A 23,985-nucleotide genomic window follows, 5' to 3' on the forward strand; every position below is an offset into this window, starting at 1 on the left:
GCTTCACTTCGCTGGAGAGGCGCTGCACAGCTTTCCCTCTCTGCGCAGCACCCCTTCAGCGAAGCGGGAGGAGAAATGGAGCCCCTTCCGTTTCTCCTCCCGCTTTGCTGGAGAGGCGCTGAGCAGAGAGGGAGAGAATATTTTTTTTCTTGTTCTCCTCCTCTAAAACTAGGTGCGTCTTATGGTCGGGTGCGCCTGATAGAGCGAAAGATACGGTACATTTACACAATACACGTACACAACACACTACCTTATTTTCATAACATAAAACATACCTACATTACTCTATATAATACCTACCTATACTGTACATATCAACATACCTACACACCTACCCCACACGGACACCCACCAAGTGACTTGACTTCCAGCCATTCTTGTTACGCTACTTTATTTTTCCAACTAGCTTAAACACATTTCATTATTTTTTAAATCTCTTCTTCTATCTTGACTTTACTCTCCTTTCACTCTAATCATTTTCTGGATTCACTCAATATCTGTCAGAAATTCTACTTTTTCCACATAAATTTTGATGTATTCTTTAAAGATAGCCCACTCCTTATTCACTTTTTGTACCATATCTCCTCTTATCCTCCCTGTTAGTTTGGCAATATGGAAGTATTGCATCATTTTAGATAACCAGTCTGTTTTAGTTGGGACACTGCTGCTTTTCCAATTTTTAAGTTTTGCAAGCTAATTCTGGTTTGACTTCAAATTGCTGTTTTGTTATTTTATTAATCTTCTGGAATATCAAATTCCGGAAGGGCTGTATTTTTGTACCTCCCCACCACATGTGGAGATATGTACTGTGTGGGGTAGCTCTTCCAGCAATGTGGTGTGGTGCCAGGATTTATCACTGCCAACTTCCTAGGGATTAGGTACCACTTATTTATGAGTTTTAGGGTTAATTCTCTATTGCTCAGCCAAATTGGGGGAGAGGCCTTAGTGAAGGGGTAAGGCATCTGTTTTGCAAGGAAAAGTTCCCAGATTCAGTCCCAGGCATCTCCAGATAGGGATTGAGGAAGACCATTTGCTGAAATCTTCGAGCTCAGTCAGCATGTGGAGAACACTGAGCTAAATGGACCAAAGATCTGACTTCCATTTCGTCCTTGCTGCAGCCACAAATCAGGAAACAGTTTGCTATTAAATGTGCTGTGCAGCCTGGTATTATACACATTTATGAAGATTCCCACTGAGTTAAATGGGGCTTACTTCTCCCCCAGCACACACATGCACAGCTAAGTGTCAGGACTGAAGTTTAGTGTAATCAATCTGATGTCAGATCAGCATCTTAATCTTTCTGCCTTGTCCTTGGCGCAAGTAAACACCAGGCAATTAAGAAGAAAAAGACATCATGGCCTGTATCCAGCATTCTTTGTCCACTAGTGCAAAAGTTCTTGCACTAGGGGACGGGTGAGTTTTCATGCTGGTGGGTTTTCCTGGCTGCATCTCTCGTCCCTTATTAATTGTCTTAAGAAACTTTGCATAGAGGGCAGCTCAGCGCACTGCAAAATGCAGTGCTGGGGAGCCGCTAGCCGGCCAGCCACCACCTTAATTTGCTCAGAGGCCCAAATTTGTATCTATACATATAAATTAGCATGCACAAATTTTATACAAATTTGTGGCATAGTCTAGTGCCCCTGGTCTTTTAATAACCAAGCAATGCCCCTGGTTTTTAGGACTGTAGCCTCAAATCCCTTTTAGCTGTTCAGCACTAATTAAGGTCAGGTTGTCAAGTAAGTATGCCATCAGCTAATGGGAATAGGTTGCAAACTGGCCAAACTGCTAGAACGATGCCACATTAAATTAAATCCCCTGGGCTCCTTCTACAACCTATTTTCATTGTGGATTTATAGCAGGTGCACAAAAGAGGGAGAGATTTTGAAATTTTGTTTGACCGTGCATCGCAAGCAATTTGGAAATGAATGTTCGGCCTGAAAACTTCCATTCTTCGGGAACGTGTTTTCCTCTCATGGTTCTGAGTGTCATTAGACTGGAAGGCTGATTCGGTAACATTAAATACTTGGTGGGTTCTGCTGGCTGGGAAAATGTGTTTTCAGGAGTGGATCCAACTTTGCTGCGATGTACCTTGAATCTGAACAGAAAGCTGCTGGTGCAGGGTTCTCTCCCTTGCTCTGGACAAAGAGCAACTATCTTGTTTTTATCCATGCAGTTACTTGCAAACCACAGCAAGCTTATGTTACAGGCTGCTTAAACCAGAGCTGTGTGCAAATAGCTTCTCAAGATCCTCCATCCTATTTTCATCTGACAAAAGTGGGCTTCGGTCCATGAAAGTTTAAGCCGTAATAAATTGGCTAGCCTTTGAGGTGCAATAGGACTCTTTGTTTAAGTTTTAAATTCCTGCGAAACATCAAACTGCATGAACTGAAACGAAAATAGCTTGACTAATTTTCTCTAGCCAGTGTAACTGAGTGGTTGGCAGATCCAACACAGTGTTATATGAACGTACCACCAGGGCAAGGATTTCTGCATGAACAACATAGAAGCCAACTCCAGGGGGCCGTGGGGGCCTGAGCACCCACAATAATACAATTGTGGGGGCTGGGCACCCATAAAGTCAGTGAGGAAAGCCGGCAGGTGGCAGTGGCCCTGTCTCCGAGAGAGAAGCACTTCAGCTCCATCATCCACAGACAGACAGACAGGTATCCTTTGGGGGGGGGCGATGCTTGGATAGAGAAGTAGACTCTCTTTGCCTCCCTCCCTGCAGAAAAGGGTGCTTCGCTGGCAATGGAGAGGAGGAAGAAGAGGTGCCACTGTCGCCGCTGCAGCACAGACATGCAATGTTACATGCACACACCTGCACGTAGTGTGTGTACATGCAGGTATGTGCTTGTGATGTCATGTCTGCGTTGCGGGAGTGGGCACCCACAACTCTGAGGGTGAGATGGCACCTCTGACGAGCAGCGGAACATTCTTCCCTTCCCTTCCCCGAACACAGCACCAAAATCTGTCCCAGGGGTTTCCCAAACTCTCGGGAGCAGATTTGGGGAGGATATAGGTTGCATGTGGGGAGAGGAGGGGGAGAAAGTCCCATTGCACACATAGAAATCCTTGCACTGCTGACATGTGTTAGTTGAATACTGCCCAGGGCTTACATTCATATTGAGCTGAACTGGTCAAAACTTTGACCATGGTCAGTTGCGTCACTGCAACATATTGGCATATGAGAGATACGGCTTATAGGTGCAGTAACATTAATGTAAGCTGGACTGGACTCTTTCATGGGGCTCATTTGACACACGGACTGTCATCTGATTTTGTTTGTTTCCCCGAGAATGTAATTATAACTCATGCTGTGTGTAAAATCGGCCCAAGCAACGTCCTTGGCAGAGGAGCCACTTGGCATTGCTAGAGAAAAACCTTGCTTCCAGGGGAGATATAGGCATTTCAATTTCCAGTTTCTGGGTTTCTGTTTTGGCAGGGATCTTCAAACCAGTTATTCTGGACCAGAGCCATAGAAGTCAGTGGGACAGCCCCAGCATTGCGGGACCGTAGCTTTGAATTCCTTGCAGTGCACTGAAGCGGAGAAATCTATCTCTGCGACCTCAGGGGCTGCTTTGTACATACTTCAATCCTTCCCCACTGACGTGGAGCCTTCGTCTCCAGGGTGGGGTGTCAGTATAATGGATTAGTGGTGCCTGCTATTTACTTCATCACCAGCGTCATCGCCTATCTTCATATATAAATCAGTATTGCAGATCATGGTCTTCTGTTATTCTGAGCAGTTTCTGTGAGAACCCATTTACACTAGTGTAATCCTTTTTAAGCCAGCGAAGCTTCACCAACGTACGTGGCCATTGAACCAGACTGTGCTATTAAACAGTGCCAAAATTAGCCTTTATGTTTGGGGCCGGTGGGGTGTTGTGTTTTGCTGAAGAAAGAGGCAGCTAGGTGGTATATTGGACCTAGGCTCACAATAGCGTTATCTTGGCATTATCCTGCGGTCCTGGTGCCCTCCACAAAGAAACGAACGAAGGAGGTAGAGAAATGTTGGCTCAGCCTTCCCAAGGAGAGCAGGGAAAATAGCATCGCCTGTCAAATGGAAAGGGATGAAAACAGCAGGGAGAGGAATTACATCTCCAGGCTTTCAGAAGACGATTGCAATCAAACGAAAGTGTGTAGCATTTGACAGTTTCCCTTTTAAAATGGCTCAATTAAGGAAGAATCTGGAAAGATCTCTGGATGCCTCTCCTGTAATTAGAGATGTTATTACACCCCCACCCCACCCCCACTGAACATTAGGCTTGTCATCTTGAGTTCTGAAGGGCCAGCTGCAATGGAGGGAGTCCAAAGGATGCTTGACATGAGTGGGAGCCGATAGGTGCTGAGATGAGGAGGTGATGTAGGGAGGGGTGCCTTGGGACAATAGGATGCATTGTTACTGGAGGAGTGTGTTTTCCATCTTCAACAACCTTAAAGAAATATATTGGACATTCCCCTATCGCAGGGATGGACAACCTGTGGCCCTCCAGATGTTGTTGGACTCCAACCCCCACCAGCCCCCAGCCAACATGGTCAATGGTCAGGGGTGATGGGAGCTGTAGTCCAACCAAATATCTAGAGTGCCACAGGTTTCCTATCCTTGCACTAGGGAATACTCCAGCATGCTACCATGCACCTTCCCCAAAGATTTGTGGTAAGGTGCTAATTTCCTAGGAATCTGCTTTTTACTAGGTCAGAATACTGGTCCATCTGTATATTCTGATTGACAGCGGCTCTCTAAGATCTCAAGGCAGAAATCTTTATCATCATCTGCCTCCTGATCATTTTATTTGAAGTGTTAGGGGCCGACCCTGGAGCCTTCTGCATGCCAAGGGTGTACCCCACCAGCAAATTGTGGTCCCTCCCACCAGTGATGTTCAAACGTTATCAGGTGTTCTGTGGTTGGTATCTGAAGACAACACCACCCCAAAGACAATTTGTAATTAGTCTTCCATTAGTGACCTTTCCTTCCTCAAAGAACTGTCAAGTATGTTCTAGTGTGAACTTCAGGTTGCAGACGTAGCACAGTTAACTTGCCTCTATGCTGCTGGCCCCATTGAAACAGAATGAGAGATACTGATAGTGTAGGATATGTAACAACTGGCGGGGGTATTTTTATCAGGACAATGGTGCATAGGACAGGGTTGTATCAATCCCCAGGTTCAGTTCCCAGCATCTTCAGGTAGGACTGGGAAAGACTCCTCCCTGAAACCCTGGAGAGGCACTGCCAGTCAATATGAGATGGACCCGGATCAGCCTTTCTCAATCTTGGGTCCACAGATGTTGTTGGACTTCATCTCCCACCAGCCCTGGCCACTGGTACTGCTAGCTAGGGATGGTGGGAATTGTAGTCCAACAACATTTGGGGACCCAAGGTTGAGAAAGGCTGACCTAGATGGACCAGTGGTTTGATTCAGTATAAGGCAGCTTCCTATGTAGCTATGGGTCAGGGAAGAGCTGTAGCTGAGTGGCAGAGCACATGTTTTGCATGCCAAAGGTCCCAGGTTCAGTCCCTGGCATCTCTAGGTATGGCTGGGAAATAGCTCCTGTGTGAAACCCTAGAGAGCCACCACCAATCAATGCTAGGCAAGATGGACCAATGGTATAAGTTGCTATAAGGCAGATTCCTATTTTCCCCTACCCCTGTGCTGAGAGCTTCAATCAAATTGCCCCCACCATTGACTGCTTTTTTAAAATAAACAAACTGCAAACTGTGGGAGATCCTATTTGTCCAATTTAGCCCTTTGGAGTACACTATCCTGCATTATGTTTAGGGATTTGGGAGTAATTTGATTCTGTTTGCATTCAGAAGCAAACCTACCCAATGTATACTTTGCAAAACAACACATGAACCAAAATTCACATAACCACCCTGTGAAATTTACACTTTTCCAAATTTTGCAATGCTGTTCTTCAGCCAACTAATGTACATAATTGCATATATTGGGGTAAAATGTGTGTTGAAATGCATATATTTGTAAAAACAGCATACAAAAGTGCATTACAGGAAACTTGATTTGTAAAAATGTGTATATTGAGCAATATTGCACACACAAATGTGTGTCTTATGAGAAATTCACACTAAAAGGCTGGTGAATTTTCAGGAGGACTTTAAAAGAATCCCAAACTCTTGTGAAAATGTGACGCGCTGGACAAATGAGAAAGTGTGAGAAAGCAAAGCTGATGGATACGTCTATCCCTTGTTATGTTATCCTTCAGCTGCTACATACAAAGTACTACCAGGAACCAGTGGGGTGATAGGAGCAAAGAGAATGGGAATGTGCCCCTCATTTTAGAATCCCTTTAGTCCCCCTTTAATCCCCCAACCTTCATGGAAGCCCATGTTTATGTTTATGACAGAAGGCCACTAGTTCCTTGCCCCATGGGGGCAAGGAACTAGTGGCCTTCCAGATGACTACAATTCCCATCATCCCTGACTCTTGGCCATCCTGGATGTGACTTGTGTGAGACCACAGGCTCCCCCTCTCTGGCTTACCATTTCAGACAACGATTTGACCCCAAACACTTTCAGTCCATCAAAACCGTCCAGTTACTATGGCTAGAGATCAATCCCCAAAAGCGACCGTGTGAATGGAACTTGGCTCCTGTGGCTCACGTTAGCAGGGTTCAAACCGAGTTCTTGTTAATTAATTTCCATACCACTTATGTGACCAAAATGGCTTCTAAGTGGTTTACAAGTACAAAATCAATTATAAACTATCTGTGCATAATTGACACACACATACACACACACACACCAGTGAAACATCCATAATTAAAATATGCAATAAAACAAGCTTGTCAAAAAAACCTAACAATTGAAACATTTAAATGAGCGATTAAAATAATTAGATCAGGAAGTTCAAGTTAAGGCTGGACAAGGAGCTGAGATGAAAAGTGCGGTATAGATTTCCAAGCATCCTAAATAAGCCAAATGGTGACATCATCCTGCAGCAAAAAAAATATAAAAAACTTAATAGAAAGGGATATTAATTTACCTACATTTCTATACAGAAGAGGAAGGAGAATGGAAACGAGAGAGTTCGAGTAGTGGAGCTATGAGATGGGATTATGATCTACTGAGCATAACTGTTTGGAGTCCCATAATTAGAATGTCAAAAATTGATGGCTAAGATTTACACAGGGCAGCGCAGAAGGGAAGAGGTAGCATTGCGATGTGCTATTTCAACAGAATGAGCTAAGGCAGCTATATACTTTCATTATGAAGATGGCGTAAAAGCATTGGACACATGGAACTCAGAACCAAGGAGGAAATTATAGATGGGATCAGCTCCAGCCCCTGCAGACTGACGATGAATGATGAGGCTGAAATTTTCCTAGACGGCTAAGTGAGGAATTTAGAAATCACTCGGTGCTTGTTCTCACAAGTGTCTTTAATTGGCTTAAAATGAACCAAATATGCAGAATCAAAAGTGTTTGAAGCTGTGATAAAAAGGCAATGTTATGATTCAGAATATAGAACATCCACCTGGAGGAGAAATCATCCTGCAGTCTGAGGGCATTTACAAGTCTGGTGTGTTACGAATATCACTTTCTGCTGAGCTCCAAAAGTTAAAAACAGGGCTGGATGAAACTGTCACCTTTGGTTTCTCTCACATTCTCTTTTCCCCCATTTTAACTTCAGTTTGCTTAAAAACGAAAACAAAAATCCATGAATATCTGTTTGCATTTTTTGTGGGCATTGCTCCTAATATATGCATTTTTTTACACAATTTTGCCTAACCTACACATTTTTGCACACAATTTCACCTAACATAATGCAATTTTGCACGCTATGTTCGGTATCTGTTTTTGTGCACACTTTCCCTTGATATGCATGCTTTCATGTGCCTGTTTTGCTTGGAGATTTGCTCTGTAAAATTAGGAGAATTGCAAAATTTGAAGGATAGTTGTATTTTAGATCACCCATGGTTTGGGCAGGGCAAATTGGATCGTTTTGCACTTAACTACTAGTTAATAGATTCCTTGAGACAGAAATGAGGGCTCCAATATTCTCTTGGTGAAAAACAGCCTCCATGAATAAAAGAATAGGGGTGGCTTGCACACTCAGCACAAATGCCACAAGATCACATTGCATGGCGGGGGGGGGGCACACACAAAAAGGCAGATGCGGAGACTAGCTGAAGGCTACTGCACAAGACCAAAATGAGTAGGCTATACCTGCCAACTCTATGGAGCTGGGATACCTTGCCCCCCCAATTCCTCTGGGGGCTCAGCCCCCACAGTATTTTTCCCACCCTGTCTGTCCCTTCTTTTCTTGCTTGCTTGATCCTTCCCTCCATGGGGCTTGGCACAGAGCAGCCGAGGAGGACATGGGCAGGTGGGCAAGCCAGCAAGGAAGGCACCTTCCCATGGTGGGGGTAGCAGCCTCTTCGGGGCCCACCCCCCAAATACCATGGTTGCAGCCAGAGCACTGGTGAGAGCACCTGGCCAGCAGGCACTGGCAGCGGGCACAGGAGAGGCAGGCGCCCTGCTGGCACATGAGGGAAGGAGGGAGGAGAAGCAGGCAGAGCAAGCAGCCTGACCATGCTGTTGATACCACCACCAACTATCTGCCTGGGCATGTGCTGTCCCGACTCCTGGCTCAGAAGGAGCTGCTGGGGCCACGTCACTGCCACGTTTCACTCCGCTCAATGTCGTAACATCATCAGGGTGGTGCGCAGAGCCCTCCAATAACTTTAAGAAGATGGCAGCTATGGATGGGACAGTGTTTCATACTGTCCTGTGGTGGAGATGAACAGGGGTGGCTGTCAGGCTTTGGGGAAGCAGCTTCCTCCCTCCCTTTGGCCACAGATAAGCAGAACAAAGTGAAAATACAGTGGTACCTCAGGTTAAGTACTTAATTTGTTCCGGAGGTCCGTTCTTAACCTGAAACTGTTCTTAACCTGAAGCACTACTTTAGCTAATGGGGCCTCCTGCTGCTGCCGCGTCGCCAGAGCACGATTTCTGTTCTCATCCTGAAGCAAAGTTCTTAATTCGAGGTACTATTTCTGGGTTAGTAGAGTCTGTAACCTGAAGCGTATGTAACATGAAGCGTCTGTAACCCGAGGTACCACTGTAGTTTCTTACCAGTTAAAGAGGTTTTTAATGTTCACAGAGAAAGAACAAAGACTCCATTCTAGGAGGAAAGGCGCTCCCAATTAAGGTTTCCACCCACTTCCCCCTGAGCCACCCCCGTCACTTCCTCATCTGGCAACCCGATCTCACAACCATTTGGCCTTATCTGCTCTCCGTGACCTTGGACTGATCGTTTGGACACTTTCCAGTGAAAGGGAGTCTGTTAATTCTCTTCTCCCTGTTCTTCTTCTCCTAGCTGTTCCCCACTCAGTTCTGCCCAGCTGTTGTCTTCCAAACTATGCCCCTCTGCAAACCACTGATCCAAATCTATACTGCTCCACTGTTCCTGGGCAGCTTCAGGATCCTGGTCAGGAGCAGGGGGAGGGGGAGGCTCCTCATCAGAGTAGCTCTCCTCAGCTTGATCTCTGACAGTGGCCTTCTGAATGCAAATGGAAACCTGCATGAGGACTCTCTGATGGTGCACAGCAAACGAATGTGTCTGAGCCCTCCCAGTGTGGAATTTATGGAGCATCTAGATCCCAAAGCCTATGCTGCCACTGTGTGTGTCTTTTCTGAGGATAGTATTTTCTGATGGGAGCATGCATCTGCATATCAGGTGCTAGGAATCACAGGTGGGGAGAATGTCTTTACACTCAGGTTCTGCTTGGGGGCTTCCCATGTGCATCTGGTTAGCCACTGTGAGAACGGGGCGGGTATCCAATTAACATGTTCCATCAGCACAAGGATTTCTGCTTGCAGAACTGAAAACAACAACACCCCTTCTGTGCCCTCCCCATGCCCCCCTCAGATCTGCCCTGGAGAGTTGGAGAACCTGTTCCTTATTCCTTTTTGTATCACATCTTGTTATATTAGGAGCCTGCAGTCAGGGACTGCTTTAGTTTTCCATATACGTACTTTATAACACTTGGAAAATATTGGGCACTTTATAAGAGTTTAGCAGCAGCAACAACAATAGCAATTCAAATCAATAATTATAAGAAATGTGGTAAATAGTATTTGTGAAGTTCGTAACTAGGTAAGGCATACAAAGGACTTCCAGCACTTGAGTTCTATATAAACGTTCAGTTATTCTCCCCCTCCTCCTCTAAGATGATATATTCTTCATGTTAAGTGTTACCCATCATGCTGCTTGTTTGACAGCTTGGATCAGGCCTCAGACACTTGATGAAAAGAGGCATTTATTTCATGAAAATGGAGGGGAGGCCCAGGTCAGAGGATGAGCACATGTCTTCTGCATGCAAAGGTTCCAAGTTTGTTCATTCTTCCTCTTTCTTTTTGCTTAATGGCTCGGTCAGAAGAGCAAGAGACTCTTAATCCCAGGGTTGTGGGTTCAATCCCACATTGGATGAAAGATTGCTGCATTGCTGGGGGTTGGACTAGATGAGCCTTGTGGCCCTATCCAACTCTAGAATTGTACGATTCTATTCTTTCTCCTTTCAGACCAACATTGTCTCCCAGTCCCTGGCATCTCCCATGTGAAAAGGATCAGGTAGTAGGGGATATGGAGGACCCCACCCCACCCTGCACAAACACATCTGACACCCCAGAGAGCCACTGTCAGTCACAGTACTGGGCCACCTAGACCAAATGTCTGACCTGGTACACAACAGCTTCCTATGTTTCTATCTTCTCAGAAATGGAACAGCACCAGAATTTCTTGGTGCCTTCCTGTCTGGGGACAGTAAGATCACGAGCGAAGATTCCCATAACAGAGGAGGGCTCTAATAACTGATAAAGCACGATCCTGGAGGAGCTGGTTTTCATAACCGTAAGGAACTCGCTCATATTAGGAGACGAGATATGAAAACTTCCTTTTGCAGGACTCGGCCTGCCTCCATCCTGGACTGAGTGAGATCCAGAAGCTCAGCCCCACCCTAACCGTACGGGCCAGTCTTGACAGACTCTAGGGTTGTGTGCTTATCTCACTCTAGAGGCCGGGAGCCAGCGCTGTCCGCAGACACTTCCCTGTCACGTGGCCAGCGTGACGAAGCTGCTCTGGCGAGCCAGAGCAGCACACGGAATGCCGTTTACCTTCCCGCTGGTAAGCGGTCCCTATTTATCTACTTGCACCCGGGGGTGCTTTCGAACTGCTAGGTTGGCAGGCGCTGGGACCGAACGACGGGAGCGCACCCCGCCGCGGGGATTCGAACCGCCAACTATGCGATCAGCAAGTCCTAGGTGCTGAGGTTTTACCCACAGTGCCACCCGCGTCCCGACCCTAACCCTAAACCGAGATGAATCCCTTTATTTCCTCAACCTTCATGGAAGCCCATGTTTATGACAGCTTACAAGCCCAGAGAGGCTCTCTTCTAGAGAGACAGCTTACAAGCTGAGATAGGATGTTAGGCTAGTTCAGCTTCAGTGAACTACTGAGAATTTACCCCTGAGAAGGTGCTTAATTTCTGAAGTGAGGTTTGTTGAGGATCAAGCTTGGCTGGATGTTGCACCTTCTGCTCTGCACACAACACCTTGTACCTGATCTCATCTGAGTGGTGAGAGATGACAGTATTTATTCCGTGACTGGGGGGGGGAGCAGTTTGCACATGCATAAAGGTAAAGGTACCCCTGACCATGAGGTCCAATCGTGACCGACTCTGTGGTTGCGGCGCTCATCTCGCTTTATTGGCCGAGGGAGCCGGCGTACAGCTTCCGGGTCATGTGGCCAGCATGACTAAGCCACTTCTGGCGAACCAGAGCAGCACATGGAGACGCCGTTTACCTTCCCGCCGGAGCGGTACCTATTTATCTACTTGCACTTTGAGGTGCTTTCAAACTGTCAGGTTGGCAGGAGCAGGGACCGAGCAACGGGAGGTCACCCCGTCACGGGGATTCGAGCCACTGACCTTCTGATCAGCAAGCCCTAGGCTCTGTGGTTTAACCCACAGCGCCACCAGCGTCCCTTTGCACATGCATAAAGGAGCTCTATTCCCCCCCTTTTCCCCCTCTTTCACTTGTTATTTGAGTGGAGACAAAGCAATAAAAACAGCTGTGGAAGTAGCTGGCACCTCTATGACACTCCATGCGATGCTGCCGGCAATTATGGAGAGGGCAGAAGACAGCGGTATCAATTCTGGGGGACCTGGGAATAATAGGAAGCTCATCGACCTCTGGATAACTAGGATCTTCACTTGTGGATAAGCATGGATGAAGTTGTTGACTTCAGTTTTTCATTTTCCCAATCTTTAAGTTCAGTTTGCTAGGCTTCCTCATCAGTTTGCTAAAAAAAAAAAAAAGTATTTACAAGAATTCATTAGCATTTTAACATTTCTTCTAATGAACCAATTTTAATGCAATCTAGACAATTTCTGTAATTTTCCCCAATTCGATGCATATCTCTATGTTATTTTCCCTGATATACATGCATTTTTGTGCACTTTCCCCATTCATACTATAGCAATGGGTACATTATTTGCTTGGAGAGCTGCACCACAAAAGTTTTAAGAGAACTGCAGATTTCAAAGTTGTGTTTCAGGTCATCTATTGTTTTGGGAAATATGGACTAGGCGGTTTTCATTAAAATATGAAGTGAACTGCATCCCCCCCATCCCCACTCTGAAGAAGCAATATTTTCTTCATTATTACTTCCTGGAGAAATCCCAGACCTTCCTGAGGGCACAACTGTGTGAGATGATGCTTTCCTACTCTTTCCAGAACGCCCCTTGTGGCTTCTATCCTGATTATTTCTCTGCGGGATGTCAATAGCCGGCACAGAGTTGACACCAGCCTTAGATGAGGGGCCTGACCACATCAGACTGGTAGGAGTCAGGTGTGAATTATGCACTGTGCAGTGAAAGTGGATAGAGATAAGTTTTTCTCCCACTCATAATACTAGAATTTGGGGGGCATGTCATCCAATGAAACTGATCAGAAAGAGTTTTAGGGCAGGCAAAAGGAAATTCTTCACACAGAACATCATGCATTTAAAGAATTGGTTGCCACCAGATTCTAATAGCATGTTATTGTTGTTTAGTCGTTTAGTTGTTTAGTCGTGTCCGACTCTTTGTGACCCCATGGACCAGAGCATGCCAGGCACTTCTGTCTTTCCCTGCCTCCCACAGTGTGGTCAAACTCATGCTGGTAGCTTCGAGAACACTATCCAACCATCTTGTCCTCTGTCGTCCCCTTCTCCTTCTGCCCTCCATCTTCTCCTTGTGCCCTCCAGGGAGTCTTCTTTTCTCATGAGGTGGCCAAAGTATTGGAGCCTCAGCTTCAGGATCTGTCCTTCCAGTGAGCACTCAGGGCTGATTTCCTTAAGAATGGATACGTTTGATCTTCTTGCAGTCCATGGGACTCTCAAGCGTCTCCTCCAGCACCATAATTCAAAAGCATCAATTCTTCGGCGATCTGCCTTCTTTATGGTCCAGCTCTCACTTTCATACATCACTACTGGGAAAACCATAGCTTTAGCTATACGGACCTTTGTTGGCAAGGTGATGTCTCTGCTTTTTAAGATGCTGTCTAGTAGCATAGGGAGCTTCAAATTCAAGGTTAGGTCTACCAACCTTTCAAGTTCAAAGGGGGCTTCTCAGAGGCATTTGGTTGGCCACTATGGGAAATACCATGTTGGGCTAGATCGGGGAGGGGGGAAGATTCCTGTGGCTCTCCAGATGTGGCTAGAGTTCAGCTCCATCACCCCAACCATTGGCCATGCTGGGTGGGATGATGGGAGCTGGAATCTAGAAATATCTGGAAGGCCACAAGTTCCTCACCCCTGGGCTGGATGGACCTTTGGCCTGATCCAGAAATGTTTCAATGTCCTTCTACATCTGAGTTGTATGGCGCTCTATAACTCACCCTGAAGGCAACACCTTGACAACTTTTGAGCAATGCCCCTTATTTTACACAACCAGTTTCTTTCTCAGAGGTGGGGAACCAGTGGTCATCCGATTACTGACACCATGCAGTCTGAGTCCATCTTTCCAAAGGGGGAAGGATCTCTGTCCTCATCCCCCGCACACCAATACCTGTTACTAGGCTCCATCTCCCAACATCTCTAATCATTGGTCATGCTGGTTAGGACGGGTGTGAGCTGGGAGTCCAACAACATCTGGAGGACCAAAGGTTCTCCATTCCTATTCTATACAATGGTGCCATTGATTGAAATAATCTTACTCTTCCCTGCTCTTTCCTAAGACATATTTCAGGTGGATTGCCCCACCCCAAGGTCAATTGCAAGGGAATGGTGGAATCACCTCCATTCCTGCATCGTTAGTGTTGGCAAGCCCCTAATTTTCATTCATGTGGGGCTCCAATAAGCCAGGCACCTCGATTTAATGCCGAAATCACTCCTCTTTATACCTGGAGGCTGGTGCTCTCTGTTAATTTAGTAACAGATTTGCATTTTTATCACTTTCTTGGCTTAACTGATGAACATTAATTCCCTGCAAGTTTCTACAATTGCTGGATACTTAATTATTTGGCCAAAACCTTCTGCAGAGAGAACCTTGTGCTATAAAAATGGCAATTTCCATCTTGATCTATTTTAGTACTTTTCAGAAGAAAAGAAGGGGGGGAGAGAGAAAAGAAAGAAAGAGAGAAGCAGGATTGATCCCTGAAGCAGCTCCTGGCCTGCGACTCGGTGGCAGAATAAGAAGAATGGGTGAATAATCTGTCTGATTTCTTTAGCTGACGAATGTCAGTTCCATTTTTATATTCAAGTCTGTCGACATTGCAACAGATTTCATCTTTGCCTTTCGTTCATCAACAGCTATTCTGTTCCTTTCCATCACTCTTGCAGGCTCCCCCCCCCATTTGAAATGGGAAAAGAGGCTGATGGGGGAGCGGGGGGGGGGAGAAAATTTGTGCAGAAACTGTTATTCTTTTTGCTCTTCCAGAAACTGAAAACCTGGGTGATTGGTATTTATCACAAGGCAGGAATCTTAAGTCTGCATTAGATACTGTTACAGAGAGGTACATAAAAGATGGATATATCATTTGCCAGGGCAAAGCCTGTCGGGCTTCTTCTAAGGGGTTAAAGGTCACATGAACAGTGGTGACACGTTTAAAAAGTAATAGCGTTGCTTAAAAGAGGATTAATCAAGTGTAGAACTACACCCCTCCCCCAAAAAATATATATTGAGAGATGGTACCTGCTGACCAAGCGCTGACCTCAGCTTAGCACAGGCTGAGACTTGAGTTGAAAGAAGTGTATCTTGAGATGGAAGAGAAGGGCAGTCCACAGACAGAGGACAGAAGGTTCACAAGGGCCTGAGGCATTGTGTGTGTGAGAGAGGAGGCTACTTGTCATAACCTGGAAAAATCTTGGTGTTTATATTAAACTGCATCACCTGGAAATGTCCTGATAGCAGGGGAGATGTTGAAGGGGGGGGGGGGGGAAGGCTCAGAAATGATGACTATAATGGTGATAATTTGATTTATTACCCACCCTTTAGCCTGAAGTGCCAGGGCTTCTGAGGATGCAATTTTTGTATCCTTTCATGCTTCTACAATTAGTGCAGGTGGCGGTGTCCAAAAGAGACAACGATGCTTGCTCCTTAAAACTCCTATATCGCTTGGTATCCCCCTCCTCTTTGAGTCTTTCACTTCCATTTAAAAGAGTGCATTGGAAAATCAGCCGCAAGGGAGCTCGCTAGCTGGATTCTGATGGCGGCCCGGAGTGTGCGAACTGCGAACATTAATGCATATTTTCAAATCAAATGCACATTCTCACCTGATTTCTCTTCTTTCTGGAAACCCCCCAACCAATTTAGCTGTCATTTATGCAAGACTTGAGAGTTGACAGTTTAGCTTTGGTGTGTATACATGTGTTTAATTTGTGCATCTCCCTGGCATGGCACAACCACAGTCATAATAACTTAAAAAAGGGGGGGAAAGGTGTGTGTCTTGTTTATTGACATGCAAATCTTATGTGTGACCATAGGAGAAGGCAGCTTTTTAATTACCTGGGTGGTGATGGGGGTGGGGCAGGGTCCCAGGCCTGCCCTAAATGAGTTGTTGCACAAGTTAGCAGATGACACTTGCCAGCCCATTAGCTGTGGTTTCTCTTCATCAGAATCACCAGGTCTGCAGGGCAAGTGGGTACCTGCGTCCCGGTTTGATTTGTTTCTGTTTCTGCAAGGACAAAAACGAATGGCTTCATATTACAGGGAAGGTCAATTTAGGCCAAACATTCGCCATGACCTTCCGAACTTTACAAGTGATCCATGGAGCAATATTATCAAACCAGCTGAGGAAGTTGGGGAAACTCTTTTCTCCTTGCCCCGTAGAAATTTCAAAGCGGAAAAAAACAAGTCAGGTGCATAGATGTAGGTTTTGTAAAGCCAATTGGTTATTGTGAGGAGAGCTCCCCTGAGGTATAAATTTAACAAGATGTCTTGTGGTGGCATCAGGTTATTGGTCCAGCTACCTTGGAACTAGCTGTACTTGCTGGCAACAGCAGCTATGCAGGTCTCAGGCAGAGGTCACTTTTATACCTGGTACCTGATATTCTGTGAAGAGAAAATGCTGAGTGGAAAATACTCAGCGGTGAACAGGACTCTGAACAGGAAGAAGCTGGGTGGGATCTTTGGCTCATGAAGTATCCATTATTGGACTATGGCCTCTCCATCTGCTTTATCCTAACTTAAACGCAGTATAAGGAGTCTCTATAAGAGTATACAGTGGTACCTCGGGTTAAGTACTTAATTTGTTCCGGAAGTCCGTTCTTAACCTGACACTGTTCTTAACCTAGAATCATAGAATCATAGAGTTGGAAGAGACCACAAGGGCCATCGAGTCCAACCCCCTGCCAAGCAGGAAACACCATCAGAGCACTCCTGACATATGGTTGTCAAGCCTCTGCTTAAAGACCTCCAAAGAAGGAGACTCCACCACACTCCTTGGCAGCAAATTCCACTGTCGAACAGCTCTTACTGTCAGGAAGTTCTTCCTAATGTTTAGGTGGAATCTTCTTTCCTGCAGTTTGGATCCATTGCTCCGTGTCCGCTTCTCTGGAGCAGCAGAAAACAACCTTTCTCCCTCCTCTATGTGACATCCTTTTATATATTTGAACATGGCTATCATATCACCCCTTAACCTCCTTTTCTCCAGGCTAAACATGCCCAGCTCCCTTAGCCGTTCCTCATAAGGCATCGTTTCCAGGCCTTTGACCATTTTGGTTGCCCTCCTCTGGACACGTTCGTTTGTCAGTGTCCTTCTTGAACTGTGGCGCCCAGAACTGGACACAGTACTCCAGGTGAGGTCTGACCAGAGCAGAATACAGTGGCACTATTACTTCCCTTGATCTAGATGCTATACTCCTATTGATGCAGCCCAGAAGCACCACTTTAGCTAATGGGGCCTCCTGCTGCTGCCGCGCCGCCGGAGCACGATTTCTGTTCTCATCCTGAAGCAAAGTTCTTAACCTGAAGCACTATTTCTGGGTTAGCGGAGTCTGTAACCTGAAGAGTATGTAACCTGAAGCGTATGTAACCCAAGGTACCACTGTATTGTATTTTAAAATGGGGTTTCAGGGTTTTTAGGGGTTTTTGAATGTCTTATGCAGATTTTTCAATTTCATTGTTCTGTATGGGGCAATGACAATAAAGAGATCGTATCATATTGTATCGTATCATAATGTGACTCTGGGCTAGGCACTGAAACTCTTTTTTTTTTTTTTAAATATTTTTATTAAACATTTTTTATATTCATACAAACAAAACATACATAAACAAACAGAAGACAAAAAAAGAAGCAAAACAAGAAACAAGTACCCTTTCATGTCCTAATTTCTTAAACCTTTCTTCTTCGACTTCCTCATGCCTCCCGTTTCTGTATTCCAAATTCTAATCAATTGTTCAGCAAATCTTCCCTTATTTTGCTATAAATTTAAGCTAATCATCCTTATTCTCCTTGTCTTAACCATTACTAATAGTAACCATTTACTTTAGTCCAACATCATTCTAGCTGTCATCAATTTTGTAATATTTCTTTAAATAGTCCTTAAACTTTTTCCATTCTTCTTCCGCCGTTTCTTTTCTCTGGTTTCGGATTCTGCTCGTCATTTCTGCCAAGCCCATGTAGTCCATCACCTTCATCTGCCATTCTTCCAGTGTGGGTAGATCCTGTGTCTTCCAGTACTTTGCAATAAGTATTCTAGCTGCTGTTGTGGCGTACATAAAGAAAGTTATGTCTGACTTTAACACCCCCTGGCCGACAATACCCAAGAGAAAGGCCTCTGGTTTCTTGGGGAAAGTATATTTAAATACCTTTTTCAGTTCATTATAGATCATTTCCCAGAATGCCTTAATCTTCGGGCACGTCCACCAGAGGTGAAAGAATGTACCTTCCTTTTCCTTACATTTCCAACATTTGTTGTCAGGCAAATGGTAAATCTTTGCAAGCTTGACTGGGGTTATGTACCACCTATAGATCATTTTCATAATATTCTCTCTTAAGGCATTACATGCCGTAAACTTCATCCCGGTGGTCCACAACTTTTCCCAATCAGCAAACAAAATATTATGACCAATGTCCTGAGCCCATTTAATCATAGTTGATTTAACCGTTTCATCTTGTGTATTCCATTTCAGCAGCAAGTTGTACATTTTTGACAAATTCTTAGTACTGGATTCTAACAGTTCAGTCTCTAATTTTGATTTTTCCACCTGGAAGCCAATTTTACTGTCCAATTTGAACACTTCGTTTATTTGATGATAATGCAACCAATCTCTCACCTTCCCTTTTAATTTCTCAAAACTCTGCAATCTCAATCTGTCCCCTTCCTTTTCCAGAATTTCCCAATATCTTGGCCATTTCGACTCCATATTTAACTTTTTAACTGCCTTAGCTTCCATTGGCGACAACCACCTTGGAGTTTTGTTTTCCAGCAAATCTTTATATCTGACCCAGACATTTAATAGTGCTTTTCTGACAATATGGTTTTTAAAACTTTTATGCGCTTTGTGGTATGACAAGGAAAAAGCTAGGCACTGAAACTCAGAGCCAGTTTAGGGTGGGTTTGAATATTTTAACTCCCCACCCCTGGAAGGCCAAATTTGGCAGGTGGGTGGGGTTGCACTCTTGCTAATCACCTGACAGTATAGTGATGTCAGGTGATGCTCCACTTGAAAAACTGACTGTAGGTACTTCAAAGAGCAGCATGGGGGCAAATAGGTTTGCTAACAGCGCCATGCTGCTCTTTGAGCCTTTCAAAACCGGAGGTTTAAAGAGCAGTGTGGGGCTGTTTTGTACACAGGGTTTTCAGCCCAGCACTGAGCTTTGGCTACATGAGCCTGTTCTCAGCAGAAGGAAACCCCCCCACACGTCTAGTGATTGGTTGGCAGGTGTGCTTTTTAAAAATGACCACATGGTCAAAATTTGACCAAACTATTCCCCTCACATGGTGACAATTTCCAGAGTTCCTTTGGAAGAGGGTTTGACTGTTAAACTACTCAAGGAATTATAGTTTTATGAGGGGAATGGAGGCCTCCTAACAACTCTGCTGCCAACCTAGCAGTTCGAAAGCACGTCACAGTGCAAGTAGATAAATAGGTACCACTCCAGCAGGAAGGTAAATGGCGTTTCCGTGCGCTGCTCTGGTTTGCCAGAAGCGGCTTAGTCATGCTGGCCACATGACCCGGATGCTGTACGCTGGCTCCCTCGGCCAGTAAAGCGAGATGAGCACCGCAACCCCAGAGTTGTCTGCGATTGGACCTAATGGTCAGGGGTCCCTTTACCAACTCTCAGCACTCAGGATTCTTTGGAGGAGGACATGACCAGAGGCACCAACTTGCACCAAAGATTAGGGGAGCCAGCGTTGTGTGTGTGACATCACACACTTGTTGCACATCACGTGACATCACATCAACATGTCTGGAGGAGCTGCAGCAGAGCCGAATGCAGTGCCAGCATGGCTTCAATGGTTGACAGCCCTTCTTCTCTGGTGCTTGGCCTCTTCCTGCTCTTGCTGTTGCCATTGCAGGGCCCAAAAGAGCTTGGCTCTTAGGACACGGCACCCCTGGCCATGACTACTTAAAGTGGTATGAAACTGTTTTAACCGTATAGTGCAGATGGTTGCAGTGAAATCAACCATCTGAGAAAATGGGCTTTGGTCCATTTGAAGCTCATACAGTGGTACCTCTGGATGTGAACAGGATCCGTTCCAGAGCCCCGTTCGCATCCTGAAGCAAACACAACCTGCGTCTGCGTGTCTGCACGTGTGCAGGTCACGATTCGCCACTTCAGCGCATGCACGTGATGCCCTTTTAAGCGTTTGCGAATGCGTGAGCAGCAAAACCCGGAAGTAACGCATTCCGTTACTTCCGGGTCACTGCAGAGCGCAACCCGAAAATGCTCAACCTGAAGCAACTTCAACCCGAGGTATGACTGTACCATAATGCATCTGTTACGTCTTTACGGTGTCCATAATCATGATAGCTGTCAAAGGCACAGAAGGTATCTTGCTATCTCCATGTGATGCTAGAGATAATGGGATCATAAGGCCTGGATCCAGACTAAGTTAGCTGAACTCAGGTTCAACTAATATTGGGCTCAGGGGCAGAGGAAGGGGGGCGCGGTAGGAGCGGGTCGCACCGGGTGTTACTACTGAGAGGAGTGACAAAATGCCGGGTGGCACTCACCGTGGGGCCTGCAGCGCGCCTAAGCCACACGTCTCTCCTGGGAGTGATGTGGTGGCTTGGACACCCACAGGCTCCACGCTGCTCCAAACGGTCCGCCTACCACCTCCCCCTCCACCGGAGGGGCGGCTGAGTGGGAGGAGGCAGGCAGACTCCTCGGAGGCCCCGCACAGCTTCCTGCCCTGGTTCGCCCTGCCCTGTGGGTGGCTGGTCCTGCCCCTGGGCACAGGGCATGCGCTCCACCCCAGGTGCCAGCTTGGCTCGCTTTGCCACTGATTGGGCTGTGGCCAACCAGCCTCTACAGTAGACCCTTTGAAAATAAAGAACTTAACTGACTCATGCCTATTAACTTCAGTGGGTCTACTCTAAATAGGACTGGCATTGGATACAACCCTTGGTCTGGATCCATGCCATAGCCCTCATGGATATTTTCTTATAATAAGCATATTGCTTTAAAAAGAGTCTTATGACACTGAACAGTCAGAGCATTTCTTCTGATATACGCAATTGTAAACTGATGAAAAGGACTCTTGTCCTTGAAAGCTTTTTGCACACTAGCCTTTTAAGATGCTTTTTTTTTTTGTATTTGCTTTAGCAGACTTCATCCATATAACTTCACCTCTAGAATTCATTTCTCTATTTCTTACATTGGGGGAGTGTGTGTGTGTGTGTGTGTGTGTGTGTAAAGAAGCTGACATCTCTCAGTGGCTTCCCTAATCCTTGTCTGTGGACTGACGGTGACGGCTTCAGCAGTCATGTTGCAAGGACCACTTTTTGCTCCTTGTTTTGCTAATTCAGCACTAAACCAGAAGCATAGCAAATGCAAGATGCTGCGGCAGGGCTAACCTCTGTAGAGGGTTTAAGTTAGGGTTCACCAAGCAGGCCCCATCTCCAGAATCGACTTTCACATACCTAGATCATGCAAAATAAGGAAGAATCAGCGCCATCGGTTAAAATGATTTATAAAAGCAACTAAAGTATGGAACCCCCTGTCCTAAGGCAAAATGAAGACTATCTCACCTGTGGACTGAAAGAGTCTTTCAATATACACAGAGTGCATTTCTTTAATCCATTACAAAGTTCACAGGCCACATATCTGGAATTGGAGGCCACGGCTGCCAAATCAAAGGACATGGCTTGTCATAGCACCTCTCCTTTGCAGCATTAGGGAATAATAACAACAGCTTTCTCTGCTGAATGCTAAGCAGCGTAGCCTGCCACCTAGTCTTGTTGCACTGAATGAGCAAAATAAATCCACCCAATGTCTTTAGAGACTCTGCACCTACCCAAGGGGAGCAATTTTTTTCAGGCTGCATCCCATGTGTCACTTTTCCTCCACGGGCATACAGTGACGTAGGACAACACCTATATACACTGCCATCGTTCCATGTAGATGCTCACAGTGAAAAATGGGGGTCAAGTGAAGAGTGGAATTGAGGTCACGGCCATATTCCTCCTATCCATCTCCACACCTTCAGCTGAAGATGTGCACAAGGTCCATCCCACGTCTAAGTTGTACACCTGTGGGCTCTTTATGCACAGTTAGGGACCTTGTTCTGGACATTATATTAAAAGTGGATGGTGTATGGACAGGAGAGGGCAGGATCAAGGCTGCTGCCTTGCTCCCCATGTTTTGGCTTAATGTGTGAATACACTTGTGTGTGTGCAAACTGCACATGTGACAAGGACCCTCACGTTTCCAGGGTATCATGAAGAGAAAGCTCAATTATGTGCAAGGATTCTTTAGGTGAACCAGTGGAGGTCAGGTGCAAGCATAACAGGTGTGATCCTAGCTATCCCACACACGTGCACACTGAACGTCTGGATGGTGAAAGCTCACTTTTCGCCAGCTTCCAATTAGTGAACTACAAACAGTTCTCTCCGTGGGTGAGAGTAGCACAGCAGCAGCAAACCCTTAGTCGGACTCGTCCTCAGGTTCGCACGCAGGCACGCAGGTCAGGGGCGGACCCTGCTGCCGCGTTGCCCCTCCCACCTCCCTGCGTTTGCTCTAACACGGGCACAACACGCACCCTGCCTTCTCACATGACGGCGGTGCACGCTAGCGGAGGCGTTTCCCTTACTTCTCATAACACGCGTGTAGCAAGAACATTACTGTATCAGGCGGGCAACCGAGGACCCCAACGGCTTGTGATTATTTCGTGCGTCGGAACTGCGCCCCGAGCAGGTTCCGGATTCAAATCGAGTCGCGTTGGCTGGCGACTTGATCCGGCGTGAGCCAGCCAGAGCGCTCCCCCCTGCCCGTCCGTGGGGCGACAGGGGCGGGGAGCAGCTCGGCAAGCGCGTCCCTCCGGCGTGGCTGCTGGCGCCGCAGCCAAACCTCGCCCGCCTCCCATCCCGGTTCGACCGCAGCCAACTCCTCTCGACCCGCGCGTTCTCCGGGCGAGGCGGGTTGGCGTCTCTTTCAGCCGCCGCTGGGGGAACCAGCAGCCTGACAAAGGGGCCGGGGCAGCGGAGTTGAAGCAAGTTCCACGGCGTGGCGGCTTCTCGGCTGTCGCGCCCGGGCGAGCAAGGCACCAGCCAGGCGTCCGGAGCAACCTCGGCATCAGCAACGTGCTTGCTCCGCTGGGAGTCGCTCCAGAAGTGGTGCGCTCGCCCGTGCGCAAACGGCGCCTCGGAGTTGCTTTCCCCAAAGTGCCGGAGCCTGCCCGGAGCGCGTGCCTCTCCATCTCCCCACCCCTCCCCTGCTGAACCCGAGGACCGCCTCCCTTCCCTCTCGCCACGGCTGGGGGCAGGTCCCCGGAGCCGACCCGCCCCCCTGCTGGGGAGCCGCCGCGAAAAGGATTCCGCTTTCCTCTGCTGGATGCGTCCCTGGAGGAGCTGAGCCATGCGGCGGCGGCTCCCGCTTTGGCTCCGGAGCTTCCTGTGCTTCTTGCCGGCCTTGGTGGGACCCGCTGCAGGTAAGATGCGCTTCGCTCCCAGCGCCTGATCTGAAGATCTCCTGTTATTACTCTACCCCCCCCCCCTTACACCCTCCCCCCCAAAAGAGCTCTCGGGAGAGACCGCAGCTCCGGAGCTCCCCGTCGTCTAAGGGAAAGCGCAGTTTCTGGGCACAACTGGGCAGGAAAGTAACATTCAGAGGCGCACGATCCGGATGCGTTTGGCTTCCTTTCTTTTGGAGACGGGTTCCTTGTTGCCCGGGGATCCTGCGGTTGGTCTAGGGACAGCTCAGCGCGCCGCAGTTCTGGAGTTTGGTGGATCTCTAGTTGCAATTGTATCAGATCTTTTCGCTCCGGAAATCTGGGGGCAGGGAAACACCGAGGGAGGTGCCCAAAGGCTCCCGGCGAAT

The 23,985-nt window shown here is 46.8% G+C and overlaps 1 protein-coding gene and 1 long non-coding RNA gene across 8 annotated transcripts in view; one reads left to right on the forward strand and one right to left on the reverse strand.

Moving 5' to 3' along the window:
* The window catches only part of ROBO3 (roundabout guidance receptor 3), a 354,058-nt gene that overhangs the window by 99,887 nt on the left and 230,186 nt on the right, over positions 1-23,985 (forward strand). Inside the window, exon 1 of one of the 7 annotated variants that reach the window (XM_053367478.1) lies at positions 22,909-23,596. The exons of the other annotated variants lie outside the window; for them this stretch is intronic. Coding sequence (XP_053223453.1) covers positions 23,524-23,596 — 73 coding nt within the window. The 5' untranslated portion in view covers positions 22,909-23,523. Of the gene's footprint in view, positions 1-22,908; positions 23,597-23,985 lie in introns of those variants that run through there. 7 annotated transcript variants of the gene reach the window in all.
* On the reverse strand, positions 12,045-16,399 carry LOC128402976 (uncharacterized). The gene is made up of 2 exons (XR_008327820.1): positions 16,005-16,399; positions 12,045-12,319 (listed from the first exon to the last, which is right to left on the reverse strand). It is a non-coding gene; the product is annotated as an uncharacterized LOC128402976 (long non-coding RNA).

The sequence above is a fragment of the Podarcis raffonei genome, chromosome 15, assembly GCF_027172205.1.
Source record: "Podarcis raffonei isolate rPodRaf1 chromosome 15, rPodRaf1.pri, whole genome shotgun sequence".
Classification (NCBI taxonomy): Eukaryota; Metazoa; Chordata; class Lepidosauria; order Squamata; family Lacertidae; genus Podarcis; species Podarcis raffonei.